Source organism: Hemiscyllium ocellatum, chromosome 6 (assembly GCF_020745735.1).
Source record: "Hemiscyllium ocellatum isolate sHemOce1 chromosome 6, sHemOce1.pat.X.cur, whole genome shotgun sequence".
Classification (NCBI taxonomy): domain Eukaryota; kingdom Metazoa; phylum Chordata; class Chondrichthyes; order Orectolobiformes; family Hemiscylliidae; genus Hemiscyllium; species Hemiscyllium ocellatum.
The window spans coordinates 91,925,076-91,940,279 of record NC_083406.1 but is presented as its reverse complement, the minus strand read 5'-3'; the positions used below and the strand labels follow the sequence as shown (position 1 = coordinate 91,940,279).

General features: G+C 39.5%; 1 protein-coding gene across 5 annotated transcripts in view; it reads left to right on the top strand.

Annotated features, from left to right (window-relative positions):
* stard13b (StAR related lipid transfer domain containing 13b) overlaps nucleotides 1-15,204 on the top strand; it is a 195,210-nt gene that overhangs the window by 135,723 nt on the left and 44,283 nt on the right. For all 5 annotated transcript variants that reach the window (XM_060826139.1, XM_060826138.1, XM_060826142.1 and 2 more), the window contains 2 exons: nucleotides 3,532-3,613; nucleotides 10,925-10,988. In XM_060826139.1, coding sequence (XP_060682122.1) covers nucleotides 3,532-3,613; nucleotides 10,925-10,988 — 146 coding nt within the window. The remainder of the gene's footprint in view (nucleotides 1-3,531; nucleotides 3,614-10,924; nucleotides 10,989-15,204) is intronic.

Genomic DNA, 15,204 nt, shown 5'->3' with positions numbered 1-15,204 from the left:
ATCATCATCAGAATTATGCACCATTGCGTGTTCAGGCATTAATACTGTGTTTTCAGATGCCTGTACAATAGAGCACAGTATTCGTGCTTGTAGTGAGATGACAGGTGTGGTGTTACTGATGAGTAATGAAGGCAGAATCAAAAATATCTCTGAAAATTTTAACAATGAGAATATTTTTCTTTAGTTTAACAAGACATGGTCAGCGAACATGCCACTGAAGAGGATTTCTCACAGTACATCCAGTTGGACAGCGTTGTTAATGGAAAACATATCCTACCTTAGAATCGCAGAATCCCTACAGTATAGAAACAGGCCATTCAGCCCATCGAGTCCACGCCGACCATCTGAAGAGCATCCCACCCAGACCCACTATCCCCATAACCCTATATTTCCCATAGCTAGCCTGCACATCCCTGGACACTGGGAAATTTAGCATGACCAATCCATCTCCTATGCGCATCTTTGGACTGTGGGAAGAAACCATAGCACCCAAAGGGAAGCCATGCAGACATGGAGAGAATGTGCAAACTCCACACAGCCAGCCGTCCGAGTCTGGAATCAAACCCAGGTACCTGGCGCTATGAGGTAGCAGTGCTAACCACTGAGCCACATTCTACCTCCTGTAAAAAGTTGGAAAACTCAACTGCTTAAGTTTACTTGCTCATCCTGTAACTGTCAGGAGTTCACCGCCTTGTGTGTTTCTGGTGTAAGGTTAGGAACCCACCCTGACTCTCAAATCCTCCTTCCGTATACATTTCTGGCATTAATGATGTCATCAGGACCCAACAGGCTTGAATGGAGAAGCTACTGTGACTTACACTTGCATCTTCTGTAGGCTTACAGGGAATCCAGGTCCATCAGTAAGTTTATTGCTTCCCTTTAGTAGGGGTGCAAGGATGAATAGCACTGAAGTTGCCCAAGATATTTTTGGGCCTTAACACCACAGACACTGTCTGCCTTACCTCCTTTTAAGACATTCCCAGAACCTCCTGCCACATATCTGTGTGCATCATATTAACCTGTACTCTAGCAAGAATCTATAGACTGCCCAGTTTTCCTGAGGAACGTTACTTTCCAGGCAGTAAGTGGATCAGTAGCATGTTAGCGTAAAGATGATCCATACCAGATTTTAGTTTAACCTTTGAATTGTAGCTCTTCATCACAAGCTGAAATATTAACCAGTCTTTTCTCTTTATGGAGTGCTGCCTGATCTGTTAATACATTTCTGTAATTTTCTAAAGTAATAGAGGGAGAGTTCTAGGTGTTTGGAACACAAAATTGATCTTAATTGGGATTTTATGAAACCTGCTTTGGCTGTTAGTAAGTAATCCTCTCAAGATGACAACTACTTGCCTCGGGATATCAAGCCAATTTTTTTGTTTTGTGTGCAGCACATAATCAATGTTCCTTGAATTCTCAGAACTGTGTTTTCTCCAGTTTACTGTGATTCACAAATATTTCAAAAGAATACATTTCCCAGGCTGGTTTTCTTAATTGATTTTTCTCCGAGTGAGAGATGGGTTTAATGTTAGACAGCTACTATTCTTTGTTGTTGTGACTGAAGTTTATCTTAAGACTGCCACAACTATATTTAGGGACCTAAATGTAGAGTTTGCAATAATAATCTACAAATTTAAGTGATTTTAACCTATGGTGTAATGCTATGAACTGCCTTAAATACACAGCTATGCATTTTGTAATTATTATTTTACACTGCACAATTACTTCAGGGTATGCGAAGGTCAATATAATTTACTAGCATGTTACTATAACATTCTTTGAGATTACGTCTGCAGCTTCTTTGAAATAATGGACATCATAGACTGGCAAAGGATGATAAATAAAAACAAAGTGTTAGAAGTACTCATACAATCAGGGGTGCAGACCCTGTACCAGCTGTGTGTCCAAAGAGTTATTCCCCATTCCAAATACCAACCCATTACCCCTCCCCACCCTCAGAAGCTTTAAGCTACCTAACAATGGAAGCTCTAATGAGAGAGAAAATTGAACTGTTTAAGGTCAAAGGCAGTTTTCTTCCTATTTTCCACACCTTCCCAACTATATTATTTTCCATTCTTTACCTATTTACACTCTTGGTATCTCATATATTTTTCAATTCCCAAATTTCTCACTGCATGTCCACTCACAACCACCTGATGAAGGAGCGGCGCTCCGAAAGCTAATGCTTCCAATTAAGCCTGGTGTTGTGTGATTTGTTTTAACATTATCACCTCAATAGTCTTCCATCCTAATTGCTTTAGATTTGTGCTGTTTGTGTTTGTATTGCATGGGCAAGCTTCCAGCCTTTGCAGTGTGCAATCTGACCTCCATTCTGTCAACCCCACCATCCTGTGGATCAACAAGACTTGTTGGCATGGTGAGCACCAGTATAAAAGCAATGAGCTTGAGTCCAGAGGTGTGGAACAAGATCTCTGAGCAGTTTGGTTAGAAAATACTGAAAAGCAATAGATCTGTCAATGCTCAGTACAATTAGCCCAGCAATTAGTAATTCCTAACAAAATCTGTTGTTAAATCACCAAACAAGCTGCTATGTCATCTATGCAGTAAGAAGTTTGTGTCTATATGAATTGTCAGACTTGACCGACTGTGAGGGCTGAATGCCTGAAGGTGATGACCATTAATCTTTTATCTTTTCCTATTAGTTGAGTAACATAATATACATACACCATCAAATTTCCTTCCACAGGCCCACTTTTAAGATTTAAAATCTAAATTTCCTGTTTGGAATACACATTGTTCTTGTTTACCAAACATTGAACTGTTTAACCAACACCAGTGACTTGGCTGTTGGAGCAGTATTCTGTTCAGTGTTATCTTAAGTTGATCAGTTTACTGATTAATTGAATCTGTGGCAGTGGAACATGTTAAAAGAAATACTGGAGAGAATTGTAATTAAAAACAAGATTACCAGAACTTTCGGGCTGTTATTGTAGAAATGTCCCAATTTATGCTGTGTTGCAGAAATATTCTGCAACTGAGTACATTTGTCTCTGAGATCAGTGACATGATGAGAAATTTTGACAACTCTGTTTAAATAAATTAAACATTTGCTGTAATTGTTGACTTTATCATCTAACCAATGAAGAATTCCTTTTAATGATGTGAGCTTCTCGTTCTCAGAACAAGATTTGGACAAAATTGTATTTTCCAGTCAAATAACGCAATGAAAATTGTCAGCCACCAACAAATTTTCTCTCATTTTCAATTGGAAAATGACACTTGTGCTTAGTAATTGTTTATCCTTTTTAAATGAGTATTTGAAGTGTTGCAGTTTTAAAAAAAAACACAATCTTGTTAATAAACTTATTTCCAATTGAAAATATAAAAGGTATAATTTTGTCGTGAAGCATGTCTTTGCTCTTGTCAAATGTACATGGGCCTGCTGGATATTTCTGATAATTTTGTTTATTTTTTATATAAAGATCATATTGTCTTTGAAGAAAGCATTGTTTTGCTCATTCATTGCAGTATAGTATTCAACTATAATTTTTTTAAAAAATTGTATTGCAGATTCACAATTTCCAATTGACATTGCATCTGTAAAGAAAGATCATGATTTCCTTGACAAAGATTTCATGGAGCCACTTTGTAGGTAAGGAGGAAAAGCACAAATTTACTCACTATTGCTGAACTATAATATTGTGTTTCTTAATTTGAATTAAATGACAATTCTGAAAATGTTAGATGCTATACATGAACATGCATAACAGACGTCAAGCAGTTTCTGAAGGATTAGTCACATCGGAATCTTTTACGTATGAATTCATATTATGCATGTTATGTCAGCATATAACTGATACTCCTTTTGTTCATGCCAATATATATGCTGTGATTACATTTCCATAAAAACATGCAATATTGTACTTTCTAGTAGAGCTGAAATATTAAATGAAATGAAACACATTTTGCAACTTCCTATTCCTGTCAAAACTATAACATATCTTGCTTGACCTATTTATGGAAAATGTTAATGGATCTCAAGAGATGAATGTAACAGAAAACACTGTCTTGTTTTTAAAGGCCAGAGTATGCAAGAGATCTTTTAATGTTTTTAATCTCTGAAATTTATTGCCTTTGTCACCAGGATTAATTATATGTTCAACATCAGTAAGAGTTTATTTCTCTCGGACTGCAGAGTGATTAGTTGAGATATAATTGGAAACAGCAACATTGAGTGAATTAAAAGCCTAAATACAGCAACGTATCTGGAGCGCTTTTGAGAAGCTCTGAAACTAAACAAACCTCTAGCAATTTATAATGTTGAGTGACAAAGATTTTTCAAGGAAGTGCAATGGGTATCAAGCTGCTCATTAAATTTCTATCACCGTAGAAGCAAACCTGAAGAAAGCAAATTGATTATTATCTGTGAAATAGATACTGGGGCTGTGAAAAGCATCACGTTCTTGGTCTCTTTAAGACTAATCCTTTTGAAGACTGATTTATCACGGTTATAGAAGTCACTTTGTCTTCCACGCTCTGAGCATCCCAGCCTGTGATTTCTCCCTCTTCTGTATATTACAGATCATGGACTTAGTACCCTGGAGAAATAAGAGATGATGATTAACCTGAAATCACAATCTTCCCACATGATTTCAAACGTTAGAGCTAATATAATTGCTTTTGCAGCTGTTGTTGCCAGGACAACGAGGGATGTGCAATAAACAGCGCCTTACCAGCATCAGTTTATGAATAAAAAATGGAAAGTGTCTTGAGGTGATTACAAAAGACACTCAGCAGCTTTGCACTTCCTTTTTGAGTCCATGATCACAGAATCCTGTCACCCAGAAGAAAGGGATGCAATATTAGAAGGAATTGCAGCTAGAAATACAAATAAGTTAAATAGAATATTTGCTTTACTCCCTTCTTTTTTTTTTCAGATTTTGCTTTTCAGCTGCTCTTGCCAGTTGGGTGTGACGTCCTGTCGGCCTTGCAGGAGATAGCTATAAATATCTGTTCCTTTGCTAATACAGCAACATGCAGAGAGTTGAAGTAAATCCACTTTCCATTTGTGGTTTATGGCAAGCAGGTTATCTGTGGCTCTGCTTTTTACAGTGCTGTCAAAGCCATGAATTATTATTTAATATAAATTTGACATAATTTATTATGTAAAAACAAAAGATTATAGATGCTTGAAATCTGAAAGGCAAACTCAAAAAATACTCCACAATTCAGGCAGCATTCATGGAGAGAAACAATTAATATTTCTGGTTCTGAGCTTTTATCTGAGCAGAACAGTAGAGAATGCAGTCATTCTTGTTTTTTTTCTAGGTAGACAGAAATATGATTGATCCTTTATTCTCCACTCTACTTTCCCACCATAATCCTTGATTCCAGGCCTCAAGGCACATGGAAGTGGCAAACAAAATCACCCCAAAAGGCCTTGGAAAATGTGAATATGTCGGGAGGGAGTTACGAACATTCAGGGAGATATTGTCCATGTACATGGGAAGGACCAACCTCATGAGGAACTGCTCCTCCTACCACCAACTGTTACTCACTTGCAGTTACTGCTGAGTCCCACATCTGTTGCTGATAGGGTGGTTCTCAAACTATCTTTGAAGGACTGAATGGGAATGTCACTGGCTGCAGTGAATATGTGACTGGGGTTGCTCTGAGCTGAGTAGGGCCTTGAGAGGGGAATGTGTTATTGTGGGCCAACTCCAAGGGCTGCCATCTTTTGTCTGGGGCTATGAAGGTTTAAGAGGGAGAGAAAAGAGACTAAAAGGAGGTGGGCATAGAGAAGAAGAGCCCCATTGTCCATACTATTATGCTTTCCATTCTCTTCTTTTCCACCTTGTCTGCCCCTTCCACACTCCATGTCTGTCCCAGTTTTTCTTAATCAAGAGCAAAGAAAATTAGTGCAGGAACAGGAGCTTTGGCCCTCAAAGCATGCACTGATCCAGATCCTCTATGTAAGGATCTATATCCCTTTGCTCCCTGCTGATTCATCTATCTGTCTAGATATATCTTAAATGATGCTGTCGTTCCTGCACCTACTGCCTCCACAGGCAACGCGTTCCAGGCACCTACCCTCTTCATGAAGAACTTTCCACGCATATCTCCCCTAAACATTTCCCCTCTCACTTTGAACTGGTGACCCCTAGTAATTAAGCCCTCCACTCTTGGTGTAAAAATTTCTTGCTATCCACCCTGTTTATACCTCATGATTTTGTAGGCTTAAATCAGATTTAGTGAGTTACCCTGGGGTTTCTAGTTTGATTCTTTGGTTAATTATATATGAAGACCCTGGTCTACCAATTGTCATTTTCGTGCAGTGTCCTATTTTACCCTACACCACTTCCTTAATGTACCTGGTTTATGCTAGGAACAACGTCCCAGCACAATTCACGTGCTGCTGTGTTTGGTTACTCCACCTGCGGACCCATTCCTTGGTTCAGATCTCTGCATTGGCCCACTGGCTTACTGTCAACTGTTGACCTTCCTATCTGAAAGGGTGGTAAAGTAAATTATGTAACTGTCTGATGTCGATGTTAAATCCTGTGCTGGTTATCGAGCCCCAGGGATACAGACAACTGTGCCAATTGTTGTGAAACGATCATCCTGGAATTTGCAGGATTCAAGCAACTAAAGATTCTATGTGAGCATCTGCAAGGAAGCAGGTCTAAGTTGCCTGGACACTGTGCTCAACTTGGCTAAGTTTTGCAACACTTCATTACAGTGCTCATGTTGCTGCTATCCCATAATACAGCCTTTCAATTTCACAATTCATCGGTCATGACATGATGGATTTGTGTGACATTCTTTGCGTTGAGCAAGCACACAACCTGGTATTACCTCGCCCTATTTATATCCCCTTCGGATGAAGTGTCAGTTGTTAAATTTAAATCGGGGATTGTGATCAGTTATGCTTTAAACTGTCTAATTTAGTACATTCCAGCTTTGAGTATGTGAGATGAAATGCATTAGCTGACTTCAGTCTGCAGAGCTTGTGCTTAGGGTGATGATTTTCTTTTGTGTAGAAGGGTGCGTCGTTATTTTGGAAAAAGCTTTTGCTGCTAACTTGTATCTGCTACCGTGTGCCAATTTGTGATGGTCAAGAAATTAATGTTTTCCTTGCATATTGTAACTTCAGGTTTAATGGAATTATTATTTTTTCTTACTGTAATTTTCAGGAATATTCATAAAACAAAAACAGAACTTGTTGGAGAAACTCAGCAGGTCTGACAGCATCTGTGGATAGAAAGCAGAGTTAACGTCTTCTAAAAAACTGAAGAAGGGGCACTTTCAACCTGAAGCATTAACTCTGCTTTCTACCCACAGATGCAGCCAGCTTCTCCAGCAGTTTGTTTGTTTCAGAATTCCCACTTTTTAGTTCTTTTGGGCTTTTTTAAAAGAAGAATTCTTCTTCTTTTGAGTCTAGATGCCCCACATGTCAATTCAAATGTAGAAGGGATTGCTATGACCTGATTGCATTACCTAATGAATGAGTGCATGAAAATAAGAAATTATTCCATAGGTAATCTCTAGAATAGCCCTCAGTGCGAGGTTATGGGGATGGGAAGGGTTACTCTTCTCAGTCCTTTTTTTTTAAATGGCCACCACCTCCTGATGTCATGAGCCTTGATTCTGGGCTCTTCAGACATGGACAAGAGTGTCTCAGCATTTATCCTCCTTATCCATCGAAGAATTTTTTTTCAGTGAGATGGCTTCTTACTCTTCCAACCTCCAGAGAATATAAGACACTATTTGATCTCTCTTCATACAACACCTTCTGTTAGAAATCTGTTACATGATCTCCATGGCAAGCACATCTTCCTTAGATAAGGAGACAAAGCCTGTCCTCCAAATGTGATCTCATCAGTGCCAAAGGAAGTTGTAGAAAGAATTCAGTAATATTTCACTCCAACACTGTTGTATAAAGGATATCATTTCATTTCAATTTTTAAATTGCTTGCTGTATCTTCATATACAAATGCTCTCACTTCCTCTGAATCATTCTCTTTTCAAAGAAGTATTCCGCTTTTTTCAGTCTTAGATAATTTCACATGTCCTCACTTCAAACGCTACCTAGTTGCCCACTCAATATGTCTATATCTCTTCACAAACCTTTTTGAGGCTCAGTACAGCTTATTTTCCCACTTAGTTTTATATTATCAGTAAATGTGAATGTATCATCCTCAGTCACGTCTAAGCCATTGATACATAGCTGAGGCAAAGCAAGCACTGATCATTGTGACACCTCCTCACAATGATTCATTCTTTTGATTATTTTCTGTCCATTAATCAATCCTCAATATTTGCTGCTGTATTATCATCTGCAAATATTTGCAATTTCTCCTGTTGTCTCAAGATTTCTAAATAATGTGCGGATTTAGTTATGCTGGCCTAGTTGACCAAATGTAAACTGGAGCTGTGGCATAAAGTTAATAAATTCGTATGGTGAATAGGAACAAGTGTACAGCGATACTACATCAGATGTAGTGACTGGGATTTGTTAAACTTTTACTGAATTCTGTTGATGTATTTTTGTTACTGAATGGTAGATGAAAGTGAATGGTAAAGCTTGTTCAACAACCTGCTTTGACTCTACGACTTGAGTTTAAATGCAGCTCAAATTGATAGCCTAAAAGTTATCTTCCAACTGGTTGTAAGAAACCACTGTCAAATGAGCACAAAACGTCCCTGATATTACTATGCTTTTGTACCCTCCACGCTCCACTATTCCATTAGTCCAAAAATAGAAATTACTGGAAAATTTCAGTGCGTCTGGCAGCATCTGTTGAAAGAAATCAGAGTTAACGTGTGAGTCCAGTCACCTTTCTTCCTGACTGATAGTTAGGAAAAGGTGAGAAACAGCTCTGAAACAGGACATTTTGTGAATTTGGTGTTCGTGTACCAATGAGGTAATTTCTTAGTCATCCAGCGAACCATGTTGGAACTAGTCAGGAAACCACCTTCGCAAGCAATTTTTAGAAATCCTCACAGTCGAAGATTGTGGTTAGGTTTTTTTTAGTGACTTGGGCCAATTTCTTTTTTGTCTGACTTGGTTATGAGATAATCTTTCTCTAAGAGTTAGTTGTGCTCCTGAGCACTCATTCTCAGTTTGCTGCAGATAAGAATGTTTGTGGGATTCTAAGTCATGAGGAAAGCAGCAAAAGCACTTGCTGTGACACCAAGAAAATGGTGAAGGTAGAAAGTGCAAAGGGACAGAACATTGTATCTGAAACTCAGGAGCAGCATATAAGATTGTGCATTTCAACATGGGGGTGATCATTGAATACAGTTAAGGTGGAGATGGAAGCGTCTCCCTGCGAATCAAGGGATATTGGAGGTGGCAAAAAAAACGATGTTGAAGTTGGAGATCTGCTGTGATCATATTGAATGAATTAAATGTTTGTGGTTTGTATGGACTACTCCTGCCCCTATTTATAATGTTCATCTCACTTATCAGTGCCCAATACCAAAGCAAGTTTAGTCACAGTGGGCCTTTTTCATTCCCTCAACCAAGGGCAACAAGTTTTCCAGGTGGTGTTTGTTCAGTGTTGAAGCTCTTGACCACTAGGAGCAAGTGATGTATATCTGTGCAACTGTCTTGTGATGGTTTTGACACATTCCTCAATATCATCCCTATTTTATTGAGACTATTACGTTGTACGGAAGCTGCTCAGAAGGGAATGGCACTCCCTCACCAACTGGTTTATGGTCAGTGCAATCAGCTGTACAATAAAGTTTGAGTGCGTAGACCTGCTGAAACACACAAGTATGATCCTCTGGATACCTTGAGCTAAATTGTTTGCTCTACTAAAAGAAACCTTCAAGATTCATAATCAGTGGTGTGCACTACAATCTTCAAATGCAAGGTGTTGATGAGGGTTGAGGTGGGTGGGGGTCTGTGAGGTCAGGGAGAATTGCTTTGGAGTTTCCTGAAGAGTCAAATGGAAGTGATGATGAAGAAAGGAATGAGAAACCAGAGGTTGGTAGAAAACTGGAACAGCTCCTTGACATGTGTTGGCCTGAGTATTGTTATGGCACAGAGTTAGACATACACGCTAATATGGAAGCAAAGTATTGTGGATACTAGAAATCTTAAAGAGAAACACAGCAGGTCTGGCAACATCCTGTTCCCAGTCCAATGATTCTTCTCTGATCTGAACTTCCTCAATCAGTTTGAGTGATGTTGTAATTTTAAAATTAGGCTCATTGCAACAGTGCCAATGGGTTTCAATGATGAATATGTTATTTATAAATATTGACGCATTAAGTTCGGCAGTAGGTGAAAAATATGCATCCATTTTACTCAAACTGATCCAAATTCCAATTAATTATATTAGACACATTTTGTATGCAACTGTAAATGAGCTGTGGGGGTTTCTGTGTAGGTGCGGTTACATGAAGCCACAATGAACTCAGTAACTGGCTTATAGTGGGCAAAAGATTGAATTTGTATTTTGCTCCTAATTTAAGAGCATTCTGATCATATCAGTGTATGCAAGAAACCTGAAAAGGCATTTAAGTTTGTAACTTAAAATGTTTATCTCACAGAATGAAGCACCATTGTTGCTCCATAAACATCCCGTAAATTGACTGGGTTGACTTGGGTAGGCAGACGACATTTAGCAGCCCTGCTTGCAATAAAGATACCAGCTGATCTTTGTTTGTTGAAGCGATTTGGTAGAAAGCCACACCCATGCTTGTAATTGAATGAACCTGAACAAAGTGCCAAATCTGTTGATTTATCAACAGATCTGCTGTATGAGCTCTAGCAACCTACAGCCTAAAATGTTAGTGTCCACTTGAGGACTTTTAAGGAAAAAGAGGATCATATTTTCCGTTAAAATATTCTAGGCAATTAATTGTTGTTTAAATCAGATTAGATTGCTAATAGCTGAAGATACTTGGTAGTGAAGTTTAAGTAATATGTTGGATTTTGATTTATTTCCAGGCGACTAAACACTCTGAATAAGTGCACCTCTATGAAAATAGATGTCAACCTTCCCAAGAAGAAAGTAAGGATATACCTTTTGATAAATCTTCTACTTTCATCTGTAGCTTCTGGCAATGTTTGGTACTTTTCAAATCCATGTCTAATCTTAAAATATGATATGTGTACTAGAGTGTTAGAAGTGGCTCACTGGGTTAATTAATGTCAATAGCTATTTTGTAACAATTAATAAGATGTACTTAGAATCGTTCCACAAGAAGCACACTTTTCTTCAGTTTGAAATAAACTTGCTACAGTTTTCAGAGCTGCTCTTGAGCACTAAATTATGTGTGATGCTGCTGTATCCTTTTTAAAGGAGAACAAGGTAAAACAGCCACAAGATCTTGGCAGTTCAAGAAAGTCTTTTCTTTTAAATTGCTTTGTTGTGGAGTTGGGTAAAGCAAAATAATGCTGGATATCTGAAACAAGCCAAAATTGCTGAAGAAACTCTGGTCTGGCAGCATCTGGGGGAAAACAAACAGCCAATGTTTCAGGTCCTGTGATCCTCCTTCAGAACAGAAATAATGACTTATGCCTGGATTTAGATTTATAAAGTACTAAAGTATATTGTTCTATATTTTCTTCAGTGTAGATCCTGGGTTGCACTGAAGCATAAGATCACATTTTGAATTTAAAAATGTTGGGGACTACTGCTGAAATAAATAGACATTAGTCCATTTGGCACAGCCTTCCTCAATGTGGTGGAAGAACTGGACAATTAAGTTGACTTTTAATAGCCTTTTATCTTTAAGAGCTTAGAAAGCATGTAGTTGTGAGGAACTAGTTAATTCTCTGCCTCTGGAAGCAGAATTCCAATAGTAGCAGGATAAATGGCTCTACCTCACTAGCCTCCAGAGGTTAGTGTACAAGATTAAAACACACGGGATGGAACTAATATGTCACAAAGCGAATGACATACAAGAAACATTAGGAATAAATGGGCCACCCCCTGAGTACCAGGTAGTAACTAGCAGGTAACTGCAAGACTCAGTGCTTTAGCTGGTAATGTCTCTATCTCTGGGCCAGGAGGCCTGGGCTCAAGTCATACCTGCTTCAGAGATGTGTAATAACATTTCTGAACAAGTTGATTAAAAAATATCTATGGCATAGATGAGGGATCCAAATGTGACATTTACTGACACAAAATTAGATAGGACTGAGAGTTGAGGATACATGGAAGTTTCAGGTTTTGACAATTTGAGAATTCCGGTACAATGTGGCTAAATGTGAAGTTATAGACTTCAGTGTGAAAAACAGGAACGGAATATATTAAGAAATGTAGATGTGCAAAGGGGATCTGGGTGCTCATATACATTGGACAATGAAAGGAGATAGAAAGGCAACGGTATATTGGCCTTCATTGCAAGACTATTTGAGCTCAAGTGGGGATGTCTTTACTTCAGGTATACAGGACCTTTTGGTGAGACTAAACCTGGAATTTTGAGTGTAGTATTGATGTCCTGAGCGAAGAAAAGTTGTACTTGCCATTGAGGGAGTGCAGTGCACTAAGTTGATGCCAGGGTTGGTATGACTGTCCTCTGAGGACTGAGCCTGTACAAAGACGTTGCGTGGCAGGCTTGCCTTCAACCAGGCATTGAGTATAAAAGTTGAGAAGTCCTATTGCTTCAGTTAAGCATCATTTGGTGTACAGTGTATAGTTCTGGTTGCCATATTGTAGGAAGGATGTGGACACTTTGGAGAGGGTGCAAGAGAGGTTTACCATGCCGCTAACTGGATTGGAGTGTATTACCTATAAGGAGAAATTGGACAAGCTTGGATTATCCTCACTAGAGGAAGGGAGTTGGGAGCAACCTGACAGAAGTATATAAAATGGAGAGCGGAATGGATAGGATGGATATTTGGAGTTGTCTTCCCAGGGCTGAAATGTCAAATACTAAGGGTCATTGGTGTAAGGTGAGGGGGGATAAGTTTTGAGGAATTTTTTCTAAGAGGACAGTAGGTGCCTGAAACATGCTGCAGGGGAATGGGAGAAGCAGGTGTGATAGCAACATTTAAGAGGCATTTAAACGGACACATGAATAGGCAGGGAATACACACAATGGATCACATGCAAGCAGAGGGGGAGTTGGTTAAGAATGGCATGATGGCTAGCACTGACATAGTGAGCTAAAGGGTTTGATCCTGTGTTCTACTGCTCTATGTTTATATGTATGTATCAGAATTTAGAAGAACGAAAGGGGATCTGATTCAGATAAAGTTAACTTGTGGAATTTGCTACTACAGAAGGCTGTGGGCATTAAGTCACTGGTTGGCACTGTTGCCTCACAATTGACCCAGGTTCAATTCCAGCCTCTCTCAACTGTCAGTTTGGAGTTTGCACATTCTCCCTATGTCTCCCCTGTGAGTTTCCTATGGGTACTCTGGTTTCCCCCCACAGTCCAAAAATGTGCAGATTAGATAGATTGGCCATGAGGAATACAGGGTTGCTAGAATAGGGAGGAGGGGTTGGGTCTGGGTGTGATGATCTGTGGAGGAGCGGTGTGTTCTCAATGGGCCGACTGGCCTGCTTCCATACTGTAGGGGTTTTATGAAGTCAAAGAGATTAATTTTTATTTGTAAGTGGCATCTGGGATATAGTGAGATAGAGGATCGGCCATGATCAGCAGACTCGAAGGGCCAAATAAACGACAGCTCCTAACTTCTGTTTTTCTATTCAAAGTCTAATCCTCATCATTTCCTCAGTCTCCTGCATTGTTGTTGCAGCTAAACATCCCTTTCCCTCCTGACGAGGGAGGAAATCCTAAGGGATCGTTCCCTTTGAACCGCCTGATCCAGTCAATATCACACTCCTCTCCGCACCCTTTTTTTTAAAAATGTAACTTCCCACACAATCACAGGAGAGAGAACACCTGCACTTTCACTCCCTGCCCCCAATGATTTGAATATCTCAAATATTTCTTCCAGGCAAAGGGCAACAACTTAACTATACTACTTTCAGTTTTGGATACTCAAATGTATGGAAACTGATGAATGGTGAGCATCATTGGCCTCCTTCAGGCAGGAGCAAAAACTGGTGAATATATTGTCAGGTCTCATTGAAACTCCGTCTGAAAGTCATTAAGTTTTTTTAATAGATCTCCCCAGATAAATCTTATTTATGAATTAATGGACAGTGGGTGTCACTGAGCCAGTTTCATTGCTCAACTTTAGTTGCCCTTGAGGAGCTAAGAGGTGAATGACTCCTTGAACGACGAGAATCCATTTAGTGTAACTCCATCCTCGCTAATGGCATTGTAGATGTTCCAGGATCGTGACCCAATGATACTGAAGGAATGCCATACATTGCCAAGTATGGCTTTAGGGGAACTTTCAGGTAATGATGTTCCCATGCTTCTGATGGCCTTGTTCTTCCAGATGGTACTTGGCTTTAAAGGTACTGTATAAGAAGCCTTTGTGAATTTCTGCAGGTGATGTAATTGTCTGTGTTGCTATTGGAAGGATTGAGTATTTGTGGATGTGGTGCCAGTCAAGTATGCTGTTTTATCCAGAATGGTGCCAAACATTGTGTTGGAGTCCCACTTGTCCAGGCAAGCGCGGAGTATTCCATCACATTTCTGACTTAGTAGACAGGATTTGAGTATTCAGGAGGTGAGTTACTCGTTACAGGATTCATTGGCTCTGACCTGCTCTTGTACAGTCAGTACTTGTATGACTAGTCCAAATTGGTTTGTCGTCAACTTGATAGTGGGGAGTTCAGCTATGCTGATGCTATCAAATGTCAAAGGGCAGTTGTTAGATTGACTCCTGGAGATGGTCATTGTCTGATACTTGTGTAGCACAAAAACTGCTTATCAGCCCAGACCTGGGATATTGTCCAGTTCCTGCTTCAGTATCTGAGTAGTCATGATTGGTGCTGAATATAGAGCAATCATCAGCGAACATCCTCCCTTCCTACCTATTCACTGTAGGATTGGCATTGATAAAGCGACTGAAGGTGATTGGGCCTCAGACATTTTTAGCTCACGGGACATTTTTGTAATTTTACTTGCCTGGAGAGCTTCATGCTCATTGAACTGCTGATGCATTCATTCTTTGTTCTGGCAGTACTGTGTTCGTCGCCCACTACGTGATACCATGTTCTTGTCTGCTGGGCCTGCTTAGTACTGTCCTCCCAGATGTGCCTATCAGTTTTGGCACGCAGAGCAGGTGAACTTGATTTGGGAAAATTTCAGATTTTGCCAGACCAGCCTGTGTAAAATGTGTGTCAGGAGTGTGGTGCA